At 36.8% G+C, this 23,256-nt stretch overlaps 1 protein-coding gene across 1 annotated transcript; it reads left to right on the top strand.

The window, feature by feature from the left end:
- The first annotated feature begins 1,855 nt into the window (after positions 1-1,855).
- Positions 1,856-21,548, top strand: LOC147407440 (uncharacterized). Its single transcript, XM_086436011.1, has 10 exons — positions 1,856-2,574; positions 2,682-2,761; positions 8,820-9,007; positions 11,369-12,293; positions 12,401-12,528; positions 17,014-17,073; positions 17,166-17,216; positions 17,540-17,610; positions 18,241-18,395; positions 18,510-21,548. The coding sequence occupies exons 1-10, from the start codon at positions 1,961-1,963 to the stop codon at positions 21,155-21,157; spliced, it is 4,920 nt and encodes a 1,639-aa protein (XP_086292137.1). The 5' UTR covers positions 1,856-1,960; the 3' UTR covers positions 21,158-21,548.
- Positions 21,549-23,256: the final 1,708 nt, after the last annotated feature.

Below are 23,256 nucleotides of genomic sequence, written 5' to 3'. Positions count from 1 at the left end.
TTCACGCATATCTTGATGAAAAACATTTATGGTTCTAACACACTTCCACATCAAAAGAATGTGAAACGAGGTCGATCTCTAGGTAAATTTTTTTTATCTATCTCCCATTTCTTATAGAAAACCTTTGATATTTTTAAGTAGAAAAATGTAAATGCAAATTTTCAATTTCTCAAAAATCTTATTTTCATCTTTATGTTTGAACATTAAATGAGGATAGAATCTTTTTTTTTTTTTATCGATTAAAGGGGGGTTAGGCAGACCCCCAACTAGAGGAACCATGATTACAACCTATCATAGGCATGCTCAAAATCATTCTTACACATAATGTCCGCCAAACGTCGAGAGAGGTCCCTATGCTCTAAAATAACTTTGCCTAAAGAGGTGAGGAGTGAAGCAAGGAAGTTGGCAACTTTGTTGCATTCTCTATAGCAAAAGGTGAACTCGATTCTTCGGAAGCAACTCACTTTCATCTTGATAGCTTTAACCAACCTTTCTTCTTTCCAAGGGACTACTCCCTCCTCTTTAATGCATTTGATTGCCATTTTAGAGTTAGCTCTGACCTTTAACACTTGGACTTTTTCCTCTTCCGCCATTATCATTCACTTGAGCATTGCTTGCAGCTTATGGTATAAGATCATCCCTCATTGGTTTTGTTTCGTTAGAGTTTTCACCGTCTTACCACCACTATATTTGATAATAGCCCATTTTTCCTCCCCTTATTACCCCTTAGAGACCTATCGGTATTAAGCACAAAACAATGCTTTGGAGGCTTGATCCATTTGCATTTCACTAACACTATAACCATGTATTTAGGGGCTAGATTCCACGAGTTCATAAAGTCTCTATAAGATGGTTTGTTTTTCATAGTGGTTTCGACGCTTTGAAGTCTCATTTGAACATCTCTACTGTCATAATCTTTACAAGTTCAGGGGGGTTGTAACTATTTTTGAAAAGCCTCCTACATTGGTCAATCCACACATCGTGAATAAAGGCATTGAATGCCATTTTTTTAGTGAATGATTTTAAAAATTTTCTTTTGAAATTGTTACATGCCCACTCGACCTCCACTATCCAGTTTTTGTTTCAATGTGATATGTTGGATCTTCTTAGAATTTTTTGCCACAAGTCGTTGGAGAAATTACATCAAAAAATATAAGTGATCCTTTGATTTAGGGTAACTTTTACAAAAACAACAACACAAGTTTTGAATGACACCTTTAGCCTTGAGCATGTTTTGAGTTTTTAGTCCCTAACTGAGGCAAAGTCATACAGTGACACAATGCCATTTAATGTTGTTAGAAAACCATATTAAGCCATGCTATCTAACTTGAGGGTTAGTCTCTTTAAGGGCGTTTTAAAAGCAAATTTCATGGAGTAAGTCCCTTTTGGGTCAGTTGTCTAGATGAATCTGTCTGACTCCAAGCAATCAAGCTATATGACTTTGATCTAATCACCTTTCCCTCCTAACAAAATTTATGTAATAAGTCTCAGCTCTCACATGGGTCGATCGTTGTAGTCGAGGTCGCATCTATGCTAATAAGAAGCCTGGGGACTTTCCTAAGTCAAGACAACCCAATGAGATAAAATCTTAATGTTGAAGACAAGATAAAAAGTTATTCCAAAGGTTAGAATAATAATATAACTGATTTTGGTGAGAAAATTAAGAATGGGTTTTTGGCTTAAGGTCAAAGGAGAGGGCGTTTAGGTCATTTTACATTAGAATTCTAGACTAGAACAAGGTCAAAGGGTATGTCATCAGTTTGAAAAAGTAGGGGTTTATCAAATATTCACCAAAACGTGGAGGGTTAGTTTTATTTTTCCATAACTTATTATAACTCATCCTCGGGCGTGACCGTCCCTCGTTTGGTTGTCTCATCCTGCTTTGGTTCCTCTCTGAAGTTTGAATAGGATTCAATCTTCTCTGCTCAAAATCTAGGGTTTCTTAGGTTTCACATCCGCCATGGAGGAAGAAGAAGAAGTAGGTTTAGCAGTTTACAGACATCAAGAAGTCGAGCAATCAATCGATGAGAAGTCGCAGGAGGTCGAGAATCCCTCGAATGATCTTCAACAATGCGAAGTTGTCCCTGAAATGTACGATTTCGAGCAATCAATCGATGAGAAGTCGCAGGAGGTCGAGAATCCCTCGAGTGATCTTCAACAATGCGAAGTTGTCCCTGAAATGTACGATTTCGAGCAATCAATCGATGAGAAGTTGCAGGAGGTCGAGAATCCTTCAAATGATCTTCAAAAATGCGAATTTGTCCCTGAAATAGACGATTCGCAGCTAGTTGGATCCTCTCCCTTCGTTGCAGACGATTCTGCCGTATTAGAAGAAGAATCTACTCCAATGGTTGCTGAAGAGGCTACACCTGTTGCGGACGCTGAGATGGAGTTGGAGGAAGAGATGGAGGCGGAGATGGAGGCGGAGGTTTCAGGGAGAAGAAGAGGTGGCGGTAAACGCAAGAGAGGTCGGCCAGCTAGGGTTCAAACCAAAGCTCCATCTAAGAAAAAGGAAGAAGAGGACGTTTGTTTTATTTGTTTCGATGGGGGGAATCTTGTACTCTGTGATCGAAGGTGAGAGTTTCCAATTGGTTTCATGTTTTTTTTTTGAGATTTACCATCGTGAATCCTATTTCTGTTTCATTTCGTGCTAATTTGGAAGATAATTTTGGTGTTTTTAGGGGTTGTCCTAAGGCGTACCATCCTGGTTGTGTTAATCGAGATGACGCATTCTTCCGTTCCAAGGGTCGCTGGAATTGCGGTATGTTACAGCCTACTTGGTTTTGTATTGGATGTAGGAGTTTATTGATTAATGGAATGCGATTGATGGTGGTTTTTTTTCTTCAGTATGTGTTGCATTGTTATTTAAAATTATACTCGTTAGCTAAGGCACTTTAGCCATGCAAGTGATGGGTCCAACATTTTGTGTTAAATATGATAAATCAAGGTACAAGTATGTTTTAGTAGTTGATTTGTTCATCTCTAAAAAATAGCATTTTAGTAACAGATGCATTTGTTTATTCAAAATGAATATTCCAACTCCTCTTCTCAATTGACTAAAAAAATAATTTTTATACATGGTTATTATTATTATTTTTTTGTGGTAAAAGTAAAAAAAGGTGCACATTATGAGGGGGAAATTACTTGAATAGCTGATTCTTTAATGGAAGTTATTAGATTATTGGTAAATTGTTGGCCTTGATACGTAGATTGTTCCTTCCTTAACATCATCGCATCTGAGAAAGGAGCATTTGTAAAATTTAAGCAAATCCTTGATTGGGTCCTAATAGCAAGTAATATATAGATTCAAGAATCAAGTCTGGGAGTTTGGGCTTTGTTTGCGAAATTGATATGGAAAAAGTCTGTGACCACGTAAATCGAGGGAATTTGAAAGGATGAGTTTTGGTAGGATCTAGAGCTATGTTACTTGGTTCGTCGGTTCAAATTCAAGTTTGTTTCTCTGTAATGAACCCGGTTTTTAGGGTTAGGCAAAGAGAATTCGTTTCTTGAAAGAACAAATGTTTGAAGATGTCTTTGAGAAGAAAATTACATAGACAAAAAACAAGATTTGCTCCTTATATATATGTATATAAAAAGGAAGAAGAAGAGGCATAACCGAATTTCTCAAAAATACAGTGTCTTCACTATTTGGTTAGCCAAACCCACTGAAAAAAGTTTAGCGAGTCAAAATGGCTTGGTTCACAAATTGGTTGGTACATGGTTTAGCTGTATTCCACGACCTTGTACGAACCATACCGTAGACTGGTGCACTTCGTAGCGGTTTGCAATTCGGTCTCGTAGGAACAAATCTGGTTACAAAGATCTATAGAAATTGGAGTAGAAAATGAATCCTTAATTCTGATCAATGATTACTGAGAGGGTTATTTTCAATGGTCTTGAGGCTTGGTACCAAGAGACCTCTCTAATTATCTCTTTTATTATATTCATAGCCACACAATTCTCCTCTTTTTTTTTTTTTTTTTTTTTTAATTTGTAAATTTTTTTGATTAAGGATTAGTCTATTAGATCGGTGAATTGATGAATTAATCGATTAAATGTGGAATATTTTGGTAATATTTTTACACTTCACCCACAAAATTCCATTCTCTTCTACACTCAAGAACAAGAAAAGGGTTTTAGGGACTTTGAAGATGATGTTTTTTTGGGTAAGAAACCCAAAATTATCATTTGTATATGCCTCAAAATTTTTCTGATTTTTTAATGAAAATTTTAACTGAATTGAACTCTCGTTGAATAATTACCAAATCTGAACTTCGTCACTCTGATTATATTGACAGATTCTCTTTGTAGAATGACGAGACCAATTGCAAGAAAACTAGGAGGTTTTGAAGTAAAAGAGGGAGGATTGATATGTAGAAGATACCTTAAATCTTTGTGGATGTTGTTCCTAGTCATATTTTATTTTTGATGGCTTTGTGTTGCTTCGAGGTGATCATGGGGCTGGCTGTCTATTTGACCGTAAACAAACTTACCAAGTGGAGACTTGAGTTCTTGTAGAGCTTGCATGATGTTTTGATTAATTTGAGTTTGCCGTTGCATGAATGCTTGTAATGTATATTTAAGAGTTTTCTTATGTGGTGGGACATAAAGAGTGCTAGTAGAAGGCCATTTGAGAATTATTATGCACACTTGCATAAGGTCAATTCTGCCTACTAAAATTGGGATATGATTACACTAATTTATTGTACGTGTCAAAATACAGTGAACTGGAAAGTTGTTTATAAACATTTATGACATTTGCTTTGTAATGCAACACTTCTTGAAAAGCAAAGATTGTTGGACAACCATTTATCGCGTGTGCCTCACTTTAGCAAATCCCACATTTCACGAGCACTCTCTAATTTCTCATTGGCCTTTGTTACATTTACTTTGTAAGATTCCATGGCCTATACCTTTCAAGTTAGACTTGTTATTTCTGTGATGTAAGATTAGAGAAAATAAACAGAAAAAGATGTGATAAAAAATAATAAAATAAATTATAAATATCGTAAAAATACTATCTTAATGTTGAAATGAGTGAGGCTTGTATTGGATATAATAACCTTAAGACAGATTTTGCCTCTGTGATATGCTAACAGTCTTTGGATGTCTGTCTCTCAGGATACAATGCTCCACACATGTACAAGGCAACACTCCTAGTGTACACGTACAAATGAACTTGTACTGTGAATTGTACTCTCAAGGACATACAAAAAAATCTCTTGAAAACAGAAGGGCACTATGCAAGTAATAACTCAAAAATTGAATGAATTCTACTTTTCAAAAAAATAAATAAAATTGAATGAATTCAAAAGAGGGAACACACGAGAATTTATAGAATTAGAAGTGTCTCTTTGGATAGCCACCAAGACTATTGAAAATGGTTGTGACTTTTCGAACAGAGACATATTTGTAGAGTTGAGACACCATTTGTGTCTCTTAGAACAATCATGAGTTGACTCACTTAAGTCTCTTAGAACAGTCATGAGTTGTAACTCATCGAGTTCAACTTGGTCCAACAAAGTTTTAGCAAAAGTGTGATTTTCATGCACACTCACGTGAGGTTTAAATCTGAAGATTTGCACCCCCTGTGAGTGCATCGCATGCGCACGCACGCACCAAGGTTTTTTGGACCAATGGGTCCAAATCTCTTTTAGAACCCATGGGCCCTCACGTGCGCATGGGCTTGACTCGTATCTTTCTCACACTTACTACACTATGTGAGAGCTTCTATATAAGAGTTACACATTTTAGTTGTTTTTATTCGATGTGAGACTAAAATTTTACACAACTTACAAACAAACCACTTAACTCTTACTTTCACTTTTTTTACTTTAACTTTTGTTTTTTGCTTTTACTTTTACTTTTACTTCTACTTCCATTCAAACATTAGGATAAATCCCACATTAATGCAATAAGACGTTCTAATTTAGCATGCATATCATCATTTTCCTTTAGAAGGCACATACCTCCTTTTAAATTAGAAACAAGCTTAGCTTTATCATTATTATCTGTAGTATCTCAGGATTGGGCATTCTCAGCTAACTGATTAAAGTGATCCCAAGCTTGTGGATATCTCCATAAGCTTTGAAAAGAACCACACAAGTGAAGTTGAATCCAGAGTCTGGGGATTTTCTTCCAACATGTGTTTTGACGTCTCCAACCACAATTTTTTCTTTGTAACTATTTTGTTTTACCTCGTTGTCACAAGCTCATATAGACAATGAAGACTAAAGAGATGTTAAACCTACACTAAACTATTATAAAATCATATCTTAAAGGGGAAGTCGGGGGGTCACCACAACAAAATGCATGCACCTCCTAAGCTCAATTTATTTTAACAACCACAAGGAATCAGACTGGTCACATGTACATAGTGTATGCCAAGCTTCCTAGTTGACTTGTAGTTGATGCACAAACTAGCTAAGCACAAGATAACACACCCACATATGCCAAGTGATTGAAGAGAGAAAATACCAAATGATCTTAGCAAGACTCCAAGAGCTGCGCAGATGGGTTTCCACTTTCTTGATTATGGGGAAAGTGATGCCCTTAAAATGATTTAGTATCTGTTTATTCGTAACAGCTTAGTAACTTGCCGTGAGAGAGTGCACATAATTTTCTTGCTTCCATAGTTATTTCTTGCTTCCATAGTTATCTAGGGTCATATCTTTTTTTATCAACCTACTGCAAGAGTGTGCGTGGATTTTTCCGACTTCCTTTAAAAAAATAATTAGTTATATTTTAATTTAAATTCAATGTCTTAAGTGAGAAATTTCAAATCCTCTGTTTGCAATTTGGGTAAGGCATTTTGCTCATCACATCCTCGATGAAGAGGAGAAGAAAAAAGATTTACAAACAAGCCAGTTGGACTCAATTACAATGGAACTAATTGGAAAGATTGAAATCCTAATTATCTTCCTACTTTTTTGGTTTTGTTTTTGTGGGTGGATGATAAAATCCCAATAGCACGTATCAGGTCCCAACGAAGTCCTAAAAAGGGGTTGTTTGTTTACCTTTTATTAACGATAGAAGGGATTAGATAGAGAGTGGGGATGAAGGAATTTCCACTAATAATTCAGTTCCTAAAAAGGGGTTGTTTGTTTAACTTTTATTAGTGATAGAGGGGATTAGATAGAGAGGGGGGATGAAGGAATTTCCACTAATAATTCAGTTACAGATTTCTTGAATCAAGACTATACCAAAATTGTAAACGAACCTGGTAGTACTTTTCTTGCTCTATCTGGCTTTCCTTCAATCCCTTTTTTTCCTGAATCACAATCACAAATAAAAAAAATGTGAAAAAAAAGAAACGAAAATTTGTAACCCTTGTTCTCTTCACATGTTGCAATCCTCGGTAATGGTGTCAAAAACTTGTTACGTCTTAATCTATGAACAAAATTAATGACTGACGAATTGAGAGTAATATTTTACTTGCAAGTGTACAAGGATGATTTAGTGCTCACAAGGTCAAATCCACAGGGACTGACTTGTGTAAACAAGAACTAATTGAAATGAAAAGGGACAATATACATTTTTTTTTTTTTACTTTTTTTAGTTTTGAAAACAAAGTGAATAATTCTAAATCAACTTTTTTCCTCACTTCTGTATGGAGAGAAAAAAAATAAAATAAAATAAAAACGAATTTGAGGCGAAAATAAAAAAATTTCCAAGGTATCAAAGGTCTACTTTACAATCCCTATTTTTATCTTTGATCAATCTTTTCTCGGTTAGAATTGAATAAAGATTCTATCTAACCGGAAGATATAACAATTAAACGTTTGATATTTGCAAATATATTTGAATAATTGATGATTCAAATTCTTAAATGCTTATTCACATGCCACATGGATTTTTCAACTATTCATGTAATCTGAATTAACGACATATCAGAAAGTGTTTTTTTTTTTGGTTTGAATAATCAAGAAAAGTACTGACATATAATAATAACTACTGAAAATAAATTGAACCATACCATATTTCAAAATCTGAAAACTTTACCTCATTGTTTGAATAAATATATTAACAAGAATCACTAAGCTTCACTTTTATGGTCAGCTAGGGTTTTAACTAACAATTTCCATAATTTATGCATAAAAATCTCCTAAAAATAATCCTTGGAGTTTGAGGAAGATGCGAAAAGTAGTAAAAAAATTATAAGTATGGATCAAAGAGAAAAAAAAAATGAAAGCCCACTTAGGGGGAGATGTGGTGGAAAGGGGGAAATAGACGGAGAAAGAAATAAAATAAAATGAGAAATAATTGACAGAGAAATAGGAGGAGTGAGGGATGGGAACATGTAAGATAGTAAAGGGAAAATGTGTTCAAGAGAAAATAAAGAGAAATAAGGAGGTGAGAAAAAGAGAAAAATGAGAGTGAGAGTGAGAGTGTGGTACTTTAGGAGAGGGAGAATCTCTTTTTGGAATTTTTTCTTTGGCTTTTCCTTACTTTTCTCTAAAATTTCATCATCATCATCCTTTTTAAATTTTTTCCGAATCAAATGTTTGTTTGCACTCTAGTATTTCATCATTTCCATGTAAACCATGGAATGCCTAAATAATTCTTGGCTTTATTTCTCATCGTGTTCATTTTATTATCTTTTGATGCATGTGGGTGCTGATGCTATACTATGGATCAAGGAACAATCAGAATTTGTTAATTTGGGGCTTTGCATTTCATACTTGAATTTTTATTGCTTGGGATCTCATTGCCAGTATCTGTTTAGCTACTTTTGTATGTTGGTGCTGTTGTTTACATGGGTTTTTGCCTTGTGATTGTTTGACTCATCAGTTTCTGTTTGTGATTGTTATGCATTTCAGGGTGGCATATATGTAGCAACTGTGAAAAGGCTGCCCATTATACATGCTATACGTGTACATACTCCTTGTGCAAGGGTTGCATTAAAGAAGCTGAGTTTTTATGCGTTAGAGGAAACAAGGGATTTTGTGAAACATGCATGAGAACAGTAATGCTGATCGAGAAGAATGAGCTGAGAAATGAGGAAGTGGTAGGATATAATTTTTTTTTTTTGAAATTGCATGACATGCTGTTTTTCTTACTTTGTGCTGCTCTGGGATCATGTTTTCAGCAAGGTTTCATGTATCTATTTTTCAGATTGACAATCTAATGCTTGGAGCTGTACGTACCCTGCTCGATTTTTTATTTTAGGCCTAAAATTTTTATTAGAAGAAACATGGAAATACAAAAAGAGGAGGTTGTGCGGATCTACCTAGAAAAAGAAAAGAGCAGGAAGGCGAAACAATCAAACAAACTCATTCCTTACTCTATCTACAGTCTCCCACCTAAATGAAGACCCCCCTTAACTCTTTAGAAACTTTACACTGGGAAAACAAGAACCGTAGGATGTATATTATGACCTCTTGAAGCGAGTCTCTATCCTTTCAAAAGTACGACTATTTCTCTCCCTCTCAAATTGTTGGTAGTCATTAGTGTTGCATTGGGATTGATATCTTTATTTCCTCTTATAGGATGTTTGCTTATTAAAATATTTCCTTTCTTGGATCTTCATTAGATTAATCTAGGTAATCTCCATCAGATCATCATATATGTTTTGGGGCCCATCTTCTATTGGTGTAATATTTTAACGGAATTTTGGGGTCAAGGAGAGGGAGGGGGGGGGGGGGTGTGTTCTATTTTTAGCATCTTTTAAGGAGGTGGGATAAATTACTTTTCTTGGCCCATAGCTTCCTTCTTGCCCTAATCTCCATCAGATCATCATATATGTTTTGGGGTTCTATTATTAGAATCTTTTATGGTGATGGAATTGGGTTTTTAGTATTTCTATGAGTTTTTCTTTTTGTGTGTGGGGGGGGGGGGGGCTGGCCTTGGTCGGTGTCATTGTCTCTCTGGTTGGTCATCTCGACCATCTCATTTAATGAATTTTTCTGTACTTCCAGAAAAATGGAATTAACTTGAGGAGATTCACTTCGATCTAGAGAAGTTAAAAAAAAATGCCAATTTAGAAAACTGCTAAGAATTATTGTTTCAATGTTGGGAAAAAATGCTGATGTCACAAAAATGATAGAACAAATATGTATATATAAAAAAAGCAACTGTTAGTAGTAACATACATGAGATGAATATGTGCTTCACACGTTAGTTCAAGCTGGTTGATCCGGTGCCAACCTTAGTTCTTCACTGTTTACTTCCAGACCTTTCTCTATGACATTTATCTCAAACTTTGTGGTTGTCATATTATGTGTCAGCTAAGTATGTAGTTAATTGGGAGCTATGTAGTTAATATAAAATGAAATGATTTGATAGGGCACTTTGACATGATTTTACTAAGGTTTCTGCATATTCAAATAATAATTTGATGCAAATTTTGTTAGGAGGGAGGTGGAGGATTGGAGTGAAGAAGGGAAACCAACTTTTCATGAGGTTAAGAGTGTTAGTATGGATTGGTTGGAGGGAGAGAGGGGGGGGACAATTGGACTTTTCATGAGGTTAAAATGTTGGAAGGATCATTTTGATGCTGGTCTCTGGGGCATAGACAACACAATTTTCAGTTGCATTGTCCATCTTGATCCATGTGGGTCCTGCTACCATAAGTAAGAATACGGTACATATGTAGGGATTATTTGTAAGTTGTTTTTCTTACATTGGTCAGCTGGGCCTACATGAAGATTATATGGAAACAGTCCTCAGATAAATCAGCCAGTTCCGAAATTTCCAACAGAAAAAGTGGGCTAGAAGTTGAAAAAATCTTCTCTATCCTTTTTACCATAACTTTGAGCCAATCGATTCGTGGGGCTAGAAGTTTCAGAATGGCCCACGTTGCTTGGGCTTGCCTATATTCTAATAATCTTAGATTATCCTGATTTTGAGTTATGCTTCTTTTATGGTTTTAAGTATTTATTATTATGTTATTATTGTTAATTTTTTTTTCTTTGGCCTTTGTCCTTGTTTATTTAACAATTCAGTTTGAACTGTCATATTTCCTGAATACATGGCGTTTTGTTTGGTATCTCAGTAGGACATGCCCATATCATGTTAATATTAGACCTCCTTTGTCCCTAGCATTGGTCACTTCAGTTATATGGCAATTATATTTGGAGGTTTTCTCTGCTGCAGTCTTTTGCGTCGTTTTGACCCCATCCTTGGCATTTTGTATTGTATATTTTTTGCTAATAAATGTTTGTATTTGTTGTTGAAATCATAGACTTCCTCTTTTTGAAGATTGAATGTTTTTATAATGTTGCTCTATAAGGAACGTATTGTTTGTCTCAATATATTTGCCCATATGGCCTGTCAAAGAAAAATGTATGTGCTCATATGGTTTCCACTTTCATGACCCCAGTCCGTGGTGATCATCTGATACCTGTTCTTTTCCTGGTTTGTTTTGCAGCCTCAAGTAAATTTTGATGACAAAAATAGCTGGGAACATCTCTTCAAGGATTACTGGATAGATTTGAAAGGGAAGCTATCATTAACTTTAGATGAGCTATCTCAAGCTAGAAATCCATGGAAAGGATCTGGTACCTTGGCTCGTAAAGAGGAATCTTCTGATGAACAATATGATGGTAATGATGATCAAGGTTCTAATTCAGATAGTTCTTCTGGTCATCTTGAAGTAGCTAACACTAAAAAAAGAAAGGCCAAAAGACGGTCAAAGCCCTCCAAGGAGGAGGGTTCTTCCTATGTGGCAAGAGCTGTTGATGTTGAAGGGACGGCGTATCCATCAGGCGACACTGAATGGGCTTCGAAGGAGCTCTTGGAGTTTGTTGCACACATGAAAAATGGTGATACATCTGTTTTATCCCAGTTTGATGTCCAGGCTCTCTTGTTAGAATATATAAAACAAAACAACCTTCGTGATCCTCGTCGGAAAAGTCAAATAGTTTGTGATTCAAGGCTGGAAAATCTATTTGGGAAAGCACGCGTGGGGCATTTTGAAATGTTAAAGCTTCTTGAATCACACTTCCTTATAAAAGAGGATGCTCAGGCAGATGATATACAAGGGGAAATTATTGACACTGAAGCTAGTCGGTTGGAGGCTGAAAGTAGTGCTGATGCCATAACAAAGATGGGTACAGATAAGAGACGAAAAACTCGCAGAAAGGGTGAGGAGAGAGGACTGCAAACCAATCTTGATGATTATGCAGCAATTGATGTCCACAACATTAACTTGGTTTACTTGCGACGCAACTTGATGGAGGACTTACTTGAAGATAAAGACAAGTTTCATGACAAGATTATTGGCTCTTTTGTAAGAATAAGGATTTCCGGCTCTGGTCAGAAACATGATATGTACAGGCTAGTTCAAGTCATAGGTAATTTTGTAATAAGAAATTTACTTCCTTCCTATTTTTACCTGTACATGTTGGTATTTGCAAATCACACCATATAAAATTTATCTGGCTAATGATTTTGAATACAGGTACTCGAAAAGCGGCAGAACCATATAAAACTGGTAAAAGGATGACGGATGTGGTGCTGGAGATACTAAACTTAAACAAGACAGAGATAATATCAATTGATACGATTTCAAATCAGGAGTTCTCTGAGGTGGTTTAACAGAACAGTTCGAATACATCGTTTCTTTTTTCTGTTTCAAATTTCTTTAATAGGCTAAATCTACTTGAATTTTAAAGTTTCAAGCTTCAGACAAATTTATTACTTTTCTTTTTAAATGCTGGAAAATGACAGAAGTGCGTCTTTTGTATATTTTTAATCACCAACAGAAATATATTTTATTAAAATATATATAGGTACAGAAATATATAATTTAGTGCTTTATCGATAATATCTTTCATATATTCCCATTCTCTCTAATGAGGCCTCCACGCTGAGTGAAAAGTTTATTGTCCAATCTTTGACTAATTCTTATGTTTGGTCAACTTCCTGTCCAAGTCTCCAAGGACCTTGATTCTTGCTTTCTCTCCACTTAATTTTGTCCAATGAGTTACTTTCAACCTTTAGTGGGAGTAGCTTTAACCTTTGGTTATGCAGAATTCACCTTGCAATGGGTGGAGACTTGAATTTTTGAAATATCAATCGTGGTAGTAATGCAACCAACCTCTTGTGTTGAATCTGTCATGCTTTCATTTAAATTAAGGTTCTACTTCTCATTAGTTCTCTTCCATGGAGGGTTCTCCTTTTATTGATTGTCCCCTTTCCTATAAATGGCGTTCTCCAAATTGGCTCAGAGATCTTCACCAAAGTCCCTATGAAATACTATAGCATCAAGGCCCATAGCCTGCATATGATGAAATTGCTGAATTTTGGGTTGTTTGGTGTCTATCCTAATTTTTTTTTCTTGTCACAAATCCCAATTGAGGACTTGTGGCAGAATCTTCCATAGAATTTTGCCTCTAGCTTCGTAAAGACCACTAGGCCATCATAAAACGTATGCTCAACACATGCAAATACCAAAGATGTCACTTCTCTTGGGAGGGATTTAATTTTTTTTGAGGAACATATTGGAAGTAGAGGGTATGTAGAAACCAAGGATTTGTCATTTATCTACTTCCACTAAGTTTCTCTCCAAAAGATAAAATTTTAAACCTCATTCCCATTTTCCCTTGATAAGTAGATTTTATGAGAACTTGAAGGAACACTCTAGGGATTTTATTTTATTTATTTTGATATTTGAGTGAGTGCACTTGGTCTTACAAGATTTTAGTTTTTATTTTTTACTTGGGGCTTAATTTTGTTTACCCATTTTGTTGCATTTGGATTGTGAAGTTTATTTTGTGTCAACCTTTGTTATCTGTACCACAAATTTTCATGCAACTCTTTTGCATTATTTATATAATTAGAATTTGTATGATAATTTTAGTTTTTTTCTCTCAATGAGCATGTCATAATTTTGTATGAGTAAATAATTATTTTAATAAGCATAAAACAATACAAAAAGAAACAAAGGAAAAGAAGATGAAGGAGATATATCTGAGAAGGATAAATCTAAAATGAAAATCTGATGTCTTACACTCCCCTTGTACATAGCTATCCCTTCTAATAACAAAGTCCTCAACAAAAATTCTTCCACATTCCCTGAATAGTTTAGAGCACAGGAAGCTGGAAACCTTAACGTATGATATGAAAGCATGTATTATTCTCTTCCTTTTGAAAATATCCTCTTGTTCCATTTCTTATGAACACCCCTACACATTGCAAATGGAAGGCATTCTTTGGAGAATCCAACCTTAATAGGTGAACGCTATTGTAAACCAACTTTATAAATTTTTTTCCACATCCCTTGAATAGTTTAGACCACAGGAAGATAGAAACCTTAGTCTATAATATGAAAGCATGAATTATCTACTTCCTTGTGAAGGTATCACTCTTGTTCCATTTCGTACGAACACCCAAACACATTGCAAATGGAAGGCATTCTTTGGAGAATCCGTCCTTAAAAGGTGAACACGAGTGTAAACCAACTTTATTTTTGTGGGTAAAGAGGTTTCAATTAAGAAGCAACGCATAGAGTAAAAGCACACAATTGTAAACATACAAGTGGACCATCCTCAGTATTGGTCGACTTAGAAACAAATCAAGTACCTCAAAAGTCAGGTAATGTCCAACAAATTCCAGACTGATTAAAGAACTAGGTCCAAGTTGATCTAGCAATACCACAATAATTTAAGAGATGGGTGACGTTTTCACCATTGGATTTGCACATGGAGTAGAAATCAGTGTTAAGTTTTTTTTACGAGAAATAAGATGGTTGTTTCAAGGATTTTAAGTGGGCGAACCACACTAAAAAGGCCACTATGGATGGAATATATATATATTTGTTAAGTATAAATTTTACTAAGAAATAGAGAAGAATGTACAGCAGGATGGAATCTTATATTGCTTAATAATGACACTGGTAAAAGGGAGGAGCCATTAATAAATGATGGTTAGAAAATACATTGAAGTGATCATTTTTGTTACCTTATGTTATTGATATCCAGAGGGTTGGAGAGATTGATGTCGTCCATAGATTATGGTTGGATGCTTGAAGTGGAATGTGCCTTTGGGGTTGCCGTGTGATTGGTGCATCCCAATCAAGCTAAATGGAAAATTTTACGAAACAGTAAGTGTTATGGAGTTTTTTGTTTTTCTCTTTATAAGTGCCAGGTTTTGTTAAAAGTGGAACAAACAAAATACAATCAAAGAAGGAGGTCCAAAAAAAAAACCCATCCTACTTGCATGGGGAGGAAAAAAAGAAGAAGCAAACTCCCAAAACAAAGATGGGGATGCTTGGATGGACATTATGAAAACATGGAAGGATTTCATAAAAGAGAAAATTAATACAAAACAGGATGTTGAGCAAACCATCCACAAGAGGAATGCGTGAAAGAAGAAAATCGAAATAAAGAAATACAGAAAATGATTCTTCTACGATTCCTTAGGACAAAGGAACGTCTAAATTGTTGTATAATTTGCACCAAGAAAACATCAATTCCAAAATATTTAAAAGGACTTAATGATCCCTCTTTCTTTCCTTCGAAGGCCTGCATTTTCCTTTCTTTATAAATTCTCCAACATGTTGTGATGGAAGCTAACTCCATAAGGGTCTCTTTTGCAATTTGATGGAGTGAGGGTTCCAACTTTGAAATAGAAGGAGAACCGACGTAGGAAAAATTCCTCTCAGTGCCCTTGAGATGAATGTAAATAGATTAAATGACCCTCGCGAAACTACAATGAATTAGATATGATCAATCAGTTCACCATTGCGTAGATAATGGAAGTTCACAAATGGGAGAACCCTGGACATGAGATAATCAATAGTTAGGATTTTGTTTCAGTTGACCTCCAACAAGAAAAATGCTAAGTTGCACGGAACTCTCGACCCCCGTATGATGGCCCTTTTGAAAAAGACCTACCCGACTAAGACAAAGACTGATGAAAAGAGTTTAGAGAAAACATATTCCTTTCCAGTGTGTTCATCTTTAATATATCTCTAGCAAGAAAATTTTGTCATTAAAAATTTCGTAGTCTGGTTGGAAGGAGACCATTAGGTTTTAGGCAATGATTCAATGATTGGGATGTGGATCTCAATCACACATTTGACTTCCATATTTCCCCTTTGGTTGAGGATAGTTGGGTTTGATAGAGTAGTAGTAGTCTTTTGTGTCAAATGTTTTCATAATGTTGTTCCTCAGTTATCTTCCTCTTGACTTCCATCTTCTAAATATGGGGATCTAAGATCCCCATTAAAGGTGTATTATTCATTTGGACAGTTTCCCTTAATAAGATCATGATTGGATCACTTCCTTTGTCTTGGTTAAATTATTGTCGAATTTTGCTCCTTATTTGCGAATATGCCAGTCACCTCCTAGTTCAGTGCAACTCTGGCTCAGCTATTTGGTCTTATTTCACTATTTTTATTTATTTTTAATATCAAATGGATCTCTCCTCCATCGGTGTTATCCATTTTACAAAGTTGGCACCTACAGCATTTATTTCTCGGAAAAGGATCTTATTAGCTTGACCTCATCTGCGGTTTGTTGGGGCATTTTAAATGAGAGAAACAAGTGTGTTTTTTATGGGAAGGAGGGTCTGATCCACGAGGTCAACATCAGGAAGTTGGTCCTTATTTTCTTCTGGTGCAAACTCTTTGAAAAGTTTCGAGGCCTCTTCTTTGAGTTCATTTTTAGGTAGGAGATGGTTTGAAGGATGCCACAAGCTGTTTTTGGTTCTTTTTCATTTCTTTAGGTAGATCACCTCAACCTCCGTTTGTCTCACATCTTTTCTGGTTAATAGAATTTACAATCATAAAAAGAGTGATACTATGCTTATTTCTGCTGTTCCAGATCTTTTGCAATCTTTTAATGCTTGGAGTCATAGGGCTGTGTGAGTTTGGTGAAGCATGGTTTAATAAGATTATAGTAGTTTTCCATGTTTGGATCTTCACTTTATATGATTTTAGACTGTATAGTTAATTGCAGTAATTCAGAATATCATTTTATCAAATGCCTAGCTACGCACTTTCTCATCTATTGAATATCATTGTTTTGCTAAAGAGAACTCAGTTTTAACTTGTAAACTTTCTGTTTCCAGGATGAATGCAAGCGATTACGCCAGAGCATAAAATGTGGATTGATTAGCCGGATGACAGTGGTAATGCTACATATTATTTCCCGTTTCACATTTGAGCTTAAGCATACAGACCCTCATACTAAAATTAGAAAATTTGTGGTTGCATGATTTAGGGCGAGGTTCAGGAGAAAGCCATGACCCTTCAGGCAGTGAGAGTCAACGATGTGAGTACTTTCTTGTGAACTATCATTTGATGCATACTTGCATAAACATCTATTATAATTTATGTTACTATCGAGAAAAGATCTAGATTTTTTGTTTTAATAACTAAATAGGTTAGCTGATTTAAGTATTCTGTCTTTGAATATGTTAGCGTTGAATGCAGAATAGTATTCATTGGGATAAGATGTAGACAGTGACAGTGATCTTAGTTTATAATCTTTGTGATTTGTTTTTCTTCATGATCATTTTTTTTTCTAGTATCTCTCTATTATATTTTGGAACTTCTTATGGTTCTGCTCATGCTACACTTCTTATGGTGACGCAGTGGCTTGAAACAGAGAAAATGCGGCTTACTCATCTTCGTGACAGAGCAAGTGAAAAGGGACGTAGAAAAGAATATCCTTTGTTATGCAAGTCTGTGCTTTGATTTATTGATATTGGGTTTGATGTGATTTTAGATAATTTGTCATCAAAAGGTCTCATCAAATATGGAATAATGTTTTTTGTCATGTTTGTATACTAGTGCCACAAAGACGTGGAATTTGAGATGAATGTGTGGAACAAACAAGAAAGATAAAATTAGAAATAAATGCATTTGCAACAATGTAGTTGCCCCACTAGATGTAAAACTTATAGAAAGTTGATTGAGATGGATTGGTTGGGTGTAATGAAGGCTGATACAGCCCAATTAGAAGGACCTACACCTTGTTTTGTTCTCAGAAACTGGTGCACGTGTCCATTTCATTGTTGCATAGGTGTACAAGTTACCTAGGATTTGAAGACTAATAAAATAGGCTTAAAATTATGGCTTCAATGTTCACAAGCCGTGGTAGATGCACTATGGATATTTTTTTAAAAGTTACACTATGAATATTCCCTCCATTTAGGTACAGTTTTTTTTTTTTTGTAGGATTTAATATTGATGTCCGTTGATGTGGATTGTCATATTCTCTATTCATGTATGTCATTAAAAGAGCAAAATATTACAAAAACAGTTCCCCCAGTAAACCTTGACCTTTGATCCACGCTTCGAGAATGTGTGGAAAAATTGCAGCTTTTGAACACACCTGAGGAGCGTTCGCGCAGAGTACAGGAGATTCCTGAAGTGCATGCTGACCCTAATATGGATCCTAGTTATGAATCTGAAGGGGATGAAGAAGAACAAGATGATAAGAAACAAGGTCCTTCATATTTCTTTATGGATGTTGGACTCTCCATTTCTATCATTATATTCATTTACGTTTTCTTTTTTATAGTTAATCACTTTGTGTCAACTTTGCTTGCCATATATGCAGACACATTCGCAAGACCAAGAGATTCTGGATTTGTTAGAAAGGGTAGGGAGCCAATCTCTCCAGGAAAAGGGAGCTCACCATCAAATGATACCTGGAGTGGATCACGAAAAAATATGTCTTCAAAGGGTTTATGGGACAAAGTAGATAGTACTACTAGTGCTGGTGATAGAATGAGTGAATCCTCGTGGGGTCCAGGAAGAGATGCAAACCAGTCAAACAGTTCGGAGAGAACCAAAAACCAGGTTCCTGCAACTGGATCTGAAATTGCACCAGAAACTGCACCGGTAGCACCTAACATCAGTGAGACAGACAAAATGTGGCACTACAAAGACCCAGCTGGGAAAATCCAAGGACCCTTTTCTATGGTGCAGCTCCGCAAGTGGAATACAACGGGTTACTTTCCAACTGATTTGAAAATATGGAGAACAACAGACAAGCAAGAAGATTCTTTACTGTTGAATGATGCAATGAGTGGGAAGTTCCATAAAGAGTCACCACAGTGGGGCAACAGCGTGTCACAGCCACAAAGGGGTACGGTTGTGTCTGATAATATTAGAGTAAATAACTGGGACGGTGGTTGGCAGGGGAATACTGATTCAACATGGACAGATAAAAACCAAAGGGATGGGAGTCGGAATTCGAATTGGAAAGATGCATCAACCCCTGATCTCAAGGTGGGACAGGCTGGGTATTCCTCACGTGGTTGGGACTCATCGAAGAGTAATAATGCTTGGCCAGGTAGGTCTCAAGTGCATAGCCCACGTCCCTCACCACTGCCCTTCCATCAGGGAGGAGAAGGTCAAGGTGATGGGAGGTGGAATTCTGGTCAAAATCGTGGGAATGCTTGGAGTTCGAACAGATCCATGAGCTTTCAGTCTCGTACTGGGCATGGCTATGAAAAGCAATCCAAATCTCCAGGTCAATCTTCTGGAGAAAATTGGGGATCTCAAATGGATATTAGTTCTTCAAAGGGCCGGGCAGCTCCATCTTCAGTCGAAGCCTTAAAATTTGCGGCAGAAGGGTGGGGTGCTAACCAAGATAACAGAAACAACTCTTCAAACCTCCCTTCTCCAACTCCAACACCAGGTAGTGTAGGCTGGACTGGGGGCCAGGCTTCCGAAAACACATGGTCTGCCAATCCTGCAATTAGTGTTCAGCCATCAAATTCTGAGAGAAGGGATTTCTCGGATCCTCCTACTCCTACTCCAAATCCTAGTATGGGAGGCGGGACTGGGGGCCAGGCTTCCGAGAACAAATGGTACAACAACCCTGCAATTTCTGTTCAGCCATCAAATTCTGAGAGAAGGGATTTCTTGGATCCTCCTACTCCTACTACCCCAAATCCTAGTATTGGAGGCTGGACAGGGGGTCATGCCAAAAACATAAGAGCTGAGGTTCCATCTGTTTCTATACAGCAAACAATCAGTGGCTGGGGGAGTATTTCTAGTCCAGGAGTCAATGGTACTGCGTCTGCTGAAAAGACCGATGGTTCTGTTATGCTCACCAAAGATGATAATATAAGTGGTTTGACTTCTATTTCAGTGAAAGGTGGCGGGGACTTGATCAGGGGTTCAGCAAATGATCCTTCAAGTTCACTGCATGATTTGAGTCGACAACTTGATGCAGGAATGGGTGATGCATTAAGCTATGCAGATCCTCGAAAAATTCCTTCCCACACTATAACAAATGAGCCGCATGGGGTCTTGCAGGGAGGGGTTCTTCACACTCAAACAAAGGCTAGAGCACATTCACCGACAGATACTGCATTGAATGTGGAAACACGAAAAGGTGATGTTTCTATTGGATCCCAAAGCTTTGTGCCTGGATCTCCCACACCTGCTTTGGCTGGCACCTTCATGAATTCAAGCATTGATGTAGTATCTGGTTTGGCTCAAAAACCAGAAATTGATCCGAGAGCTGGGTTTGAAGCTCGTGGATGGGGGGGACCTGTTCCAGTTCAGAAGCAAGAGCCACCTACTTCAAGTTCTACACCAAAGATGAAGTCATCCAACTGGGATGTAACTCCAGGTGCTGCCCTTAACATCAATCAAAACAACTCATTGGCACAGTCTGATACTCAGAAGCCACTTTTGTCTGGTAATCCATTAGAAATAAACACGCGGCCTTCTGGACCAGTTGTGACAGGCTGGGGCATTGGAGCTCAGGAAATTCCAAGCAGTAGTTGGACACCGACCCCAGAAAATTCGAATGCTGGTTGGACGCCATCACAAGGAAATGCAAACATGGGTTGGGGAGGACCGGCGCAAGGAAATACAAACACAGTCTGGGGAGCAGCACCACTGGGAAACACAACAGCTGGTCAGGGAACAGTGCCTCAGGAAAATACCAACATGGGTTGGGTTGGATCAGCTGTAAATGCAGGCACGTGGGGGAGCCAACAGAAACATAACGGGGACAGATTTTCTAGTCATCAAGACCGGAGCTTTCATGGAGGGGATTCTGGCCATGGTGGTGGTAGGTCGTCATGGAGTAGGCAGTTGTCATTTGGAGGTGGAGGTGGAGGTGGAGGTGGAAGTGGGGGAGGAGGATCGTCTAGGCTGCCTCCTCCCAAAGGGCAGAGAGTCTGCAAATTCCATGAGAATGGGCATTGCAAGAAGGGTGCTGACTGTGATTATCTACATCCATGATAACAGACATGCAGCAGCAGCAGCGGTAGATTAGAAAAAGTTCATTCTCTGTACAGTAATTGTTATTTTGGTTTTGGTTTTGGTTTTTTGTTTTATTAGATTAAAATGATCCTTTAATGCTGAAAACTTGCGCAGTTTAACAGCATATTTTGTCCTTCCAAACTGTTGGCCTGTTGGGTGCTTCCCATTGTTTGAATTAAAAGGTGGGGTTGCTCAGGTCAATAACATCTCTCATATCATTGACACCAGTGCCCAATAGTTATTGGTCACAAAGGTGCTTCTGACCTGGAAAGATGTCACAGGTTGTGGGGAAGCTACAGCTTCCTTGCCTTGCTTCTGCCAAAGCGTCTATATTTTTGCTTCAAAAATATCATTGAGGCCGTTTGTTTCATGTTATTTGCATATTGTATGCTATTTTTAGATGAAATTACATATTGCAATTAGGACTGGCAATGATCCTATTGTTGTCTAATCTGATCTGGAAAAATAAGATTTGCATTGAATTTTAATGATTTCATAAATATTCAGATCGGTTTTGGATTAACCGCAAATTACTTCTACGAAAACCTGATCTGAATTTAATTGTATTAAATTTTTTTTTTCTCAATACGACTTTAGTTATTACTCTCTCTCTCTCTCTCTCCCATCCCCCCTCATCTCAGTTCTTCGATATTAGGATTTTCATTGCTTCTCTCCATCGTCTCCTCCAAACAAATCATCCACGACAACAGATTCCACCACCGTCAAAATTGTCGTCAGACGGAAGATTAGGCTGGTCTCACTCTCTCTCTTAGAAAAGTGTACTCTCTCTAAAACAAGGGGGTTTGGAGATGGATGAATCATGCAATCTGATGGTGGGTTTCTTGTGCAATTTCGTTGATTCCTTCTTTGGAGGTCGTGACATTGTTTTCCCCCAAGAGAGTAAAGGGAAGAGAGTTGGTTGGTGGGGAAGGTGCAACAAAAATGAGAAGATAGAGAGAGAGCACTCATACCCTTCAAAATTAAGGGTGTTTGGTAACAATTCTGAAGTTCAAATGGAAGTGATTCATCTTTAAAATTCAGATTTTAGAAGTTTTATTTCTGTTTGTGTTTCGTTTCAAATTTCAGACTTCAAAACCAAAATTAAAAATTTTTGAACCAGCAATGAGACATGAATGACCTAAGATTCCCTTTAATTCTTTATTATCTCAAAACCCTTATTGGCCCCCCCCCCCCCCCTTTATCTTATTTATTCTCCTTTTTCCTCATCTCTATTTCGATCTATGTCATTGAGTTTTAATGGCATTTGAGCAACCCTTGAAAGGAACAAAAGATTAGCTCCCACAGCTGTCTCTCCAAGCACTCTCTTTCTCTCTTCTCAAAACCCTAGGTATTTCTCTTAAACGCTAACAATTTCTTCCCCAAATCGAATTTCTTTAAAAAAAAATAGAGTTGCTGGTGTCTGGATTGGATCGGTTTTGGGTTAAGTGTAATCTTAATCAGATTGGATTTGGTTGAAAGATTCATTGACCCAATCGAATAAAGTCAATGAATTTTTGGATCCTAAGGTAAATTTTTTGGATTGGTAACGGTTTGATATCGATCCAATACTGAACTGATGGATTACCAGCCCTAATTGCAATGCAACTTTGAGAATATTCAAGGTGGGATAAAATAAAAAATTAAATTGGAGAACAAAAACAGTAGAGGGATGCGAGTTCTAAGATGTACAGGGTCCAAGGTAGAATATGTTATAGTTACTTTAATCAAGATATTTCTAAGGGTGAAGCACTAAATAAAATTGATTGACATGCAAAATGCTTAAGATATGATTTTTCTTTATTTGGTATTTCATCTTTATCTTTACTATTATAATGACAGAAGGTGGAGTAGAAGTGGTTCGACACCAAAATTTAAGTTGTCATAAATGCCCCCACTTCTATACTTAAACTTAATATAATCAAAGGTCATTTTGGTCAAAAATTATGAAAATTATGACCCCCGACCCACGACTCTAAAATCACGTTGCATAATTTTCAAAATTACAAAATATCATTTTTACTATGTTATAATCTTCAAGAACCCTTTAATCAATGTTTTAAATTCAAGATAAATCCTTT

Source organism: Akebia trifoliata, chromosome 3, assembly GCF_017979445.1.
Source record: "Akebia trifoliata isolate Shusen 1 chromosome 3, ASM1797944v1, whole genome shotgun sequence".
Classification (NCBI taxonomy): Eukaryota; Viridiplantae; Streptophyta; class Magnoliopsida; order Ranunculales; family Lardizabalaceae; genus Akebia; species Akebia trifoliata.
Note: the sequence above shows the minus strand (reverse complement) of the source record. Positions and strands in the feature narration are given on the sequence as shown.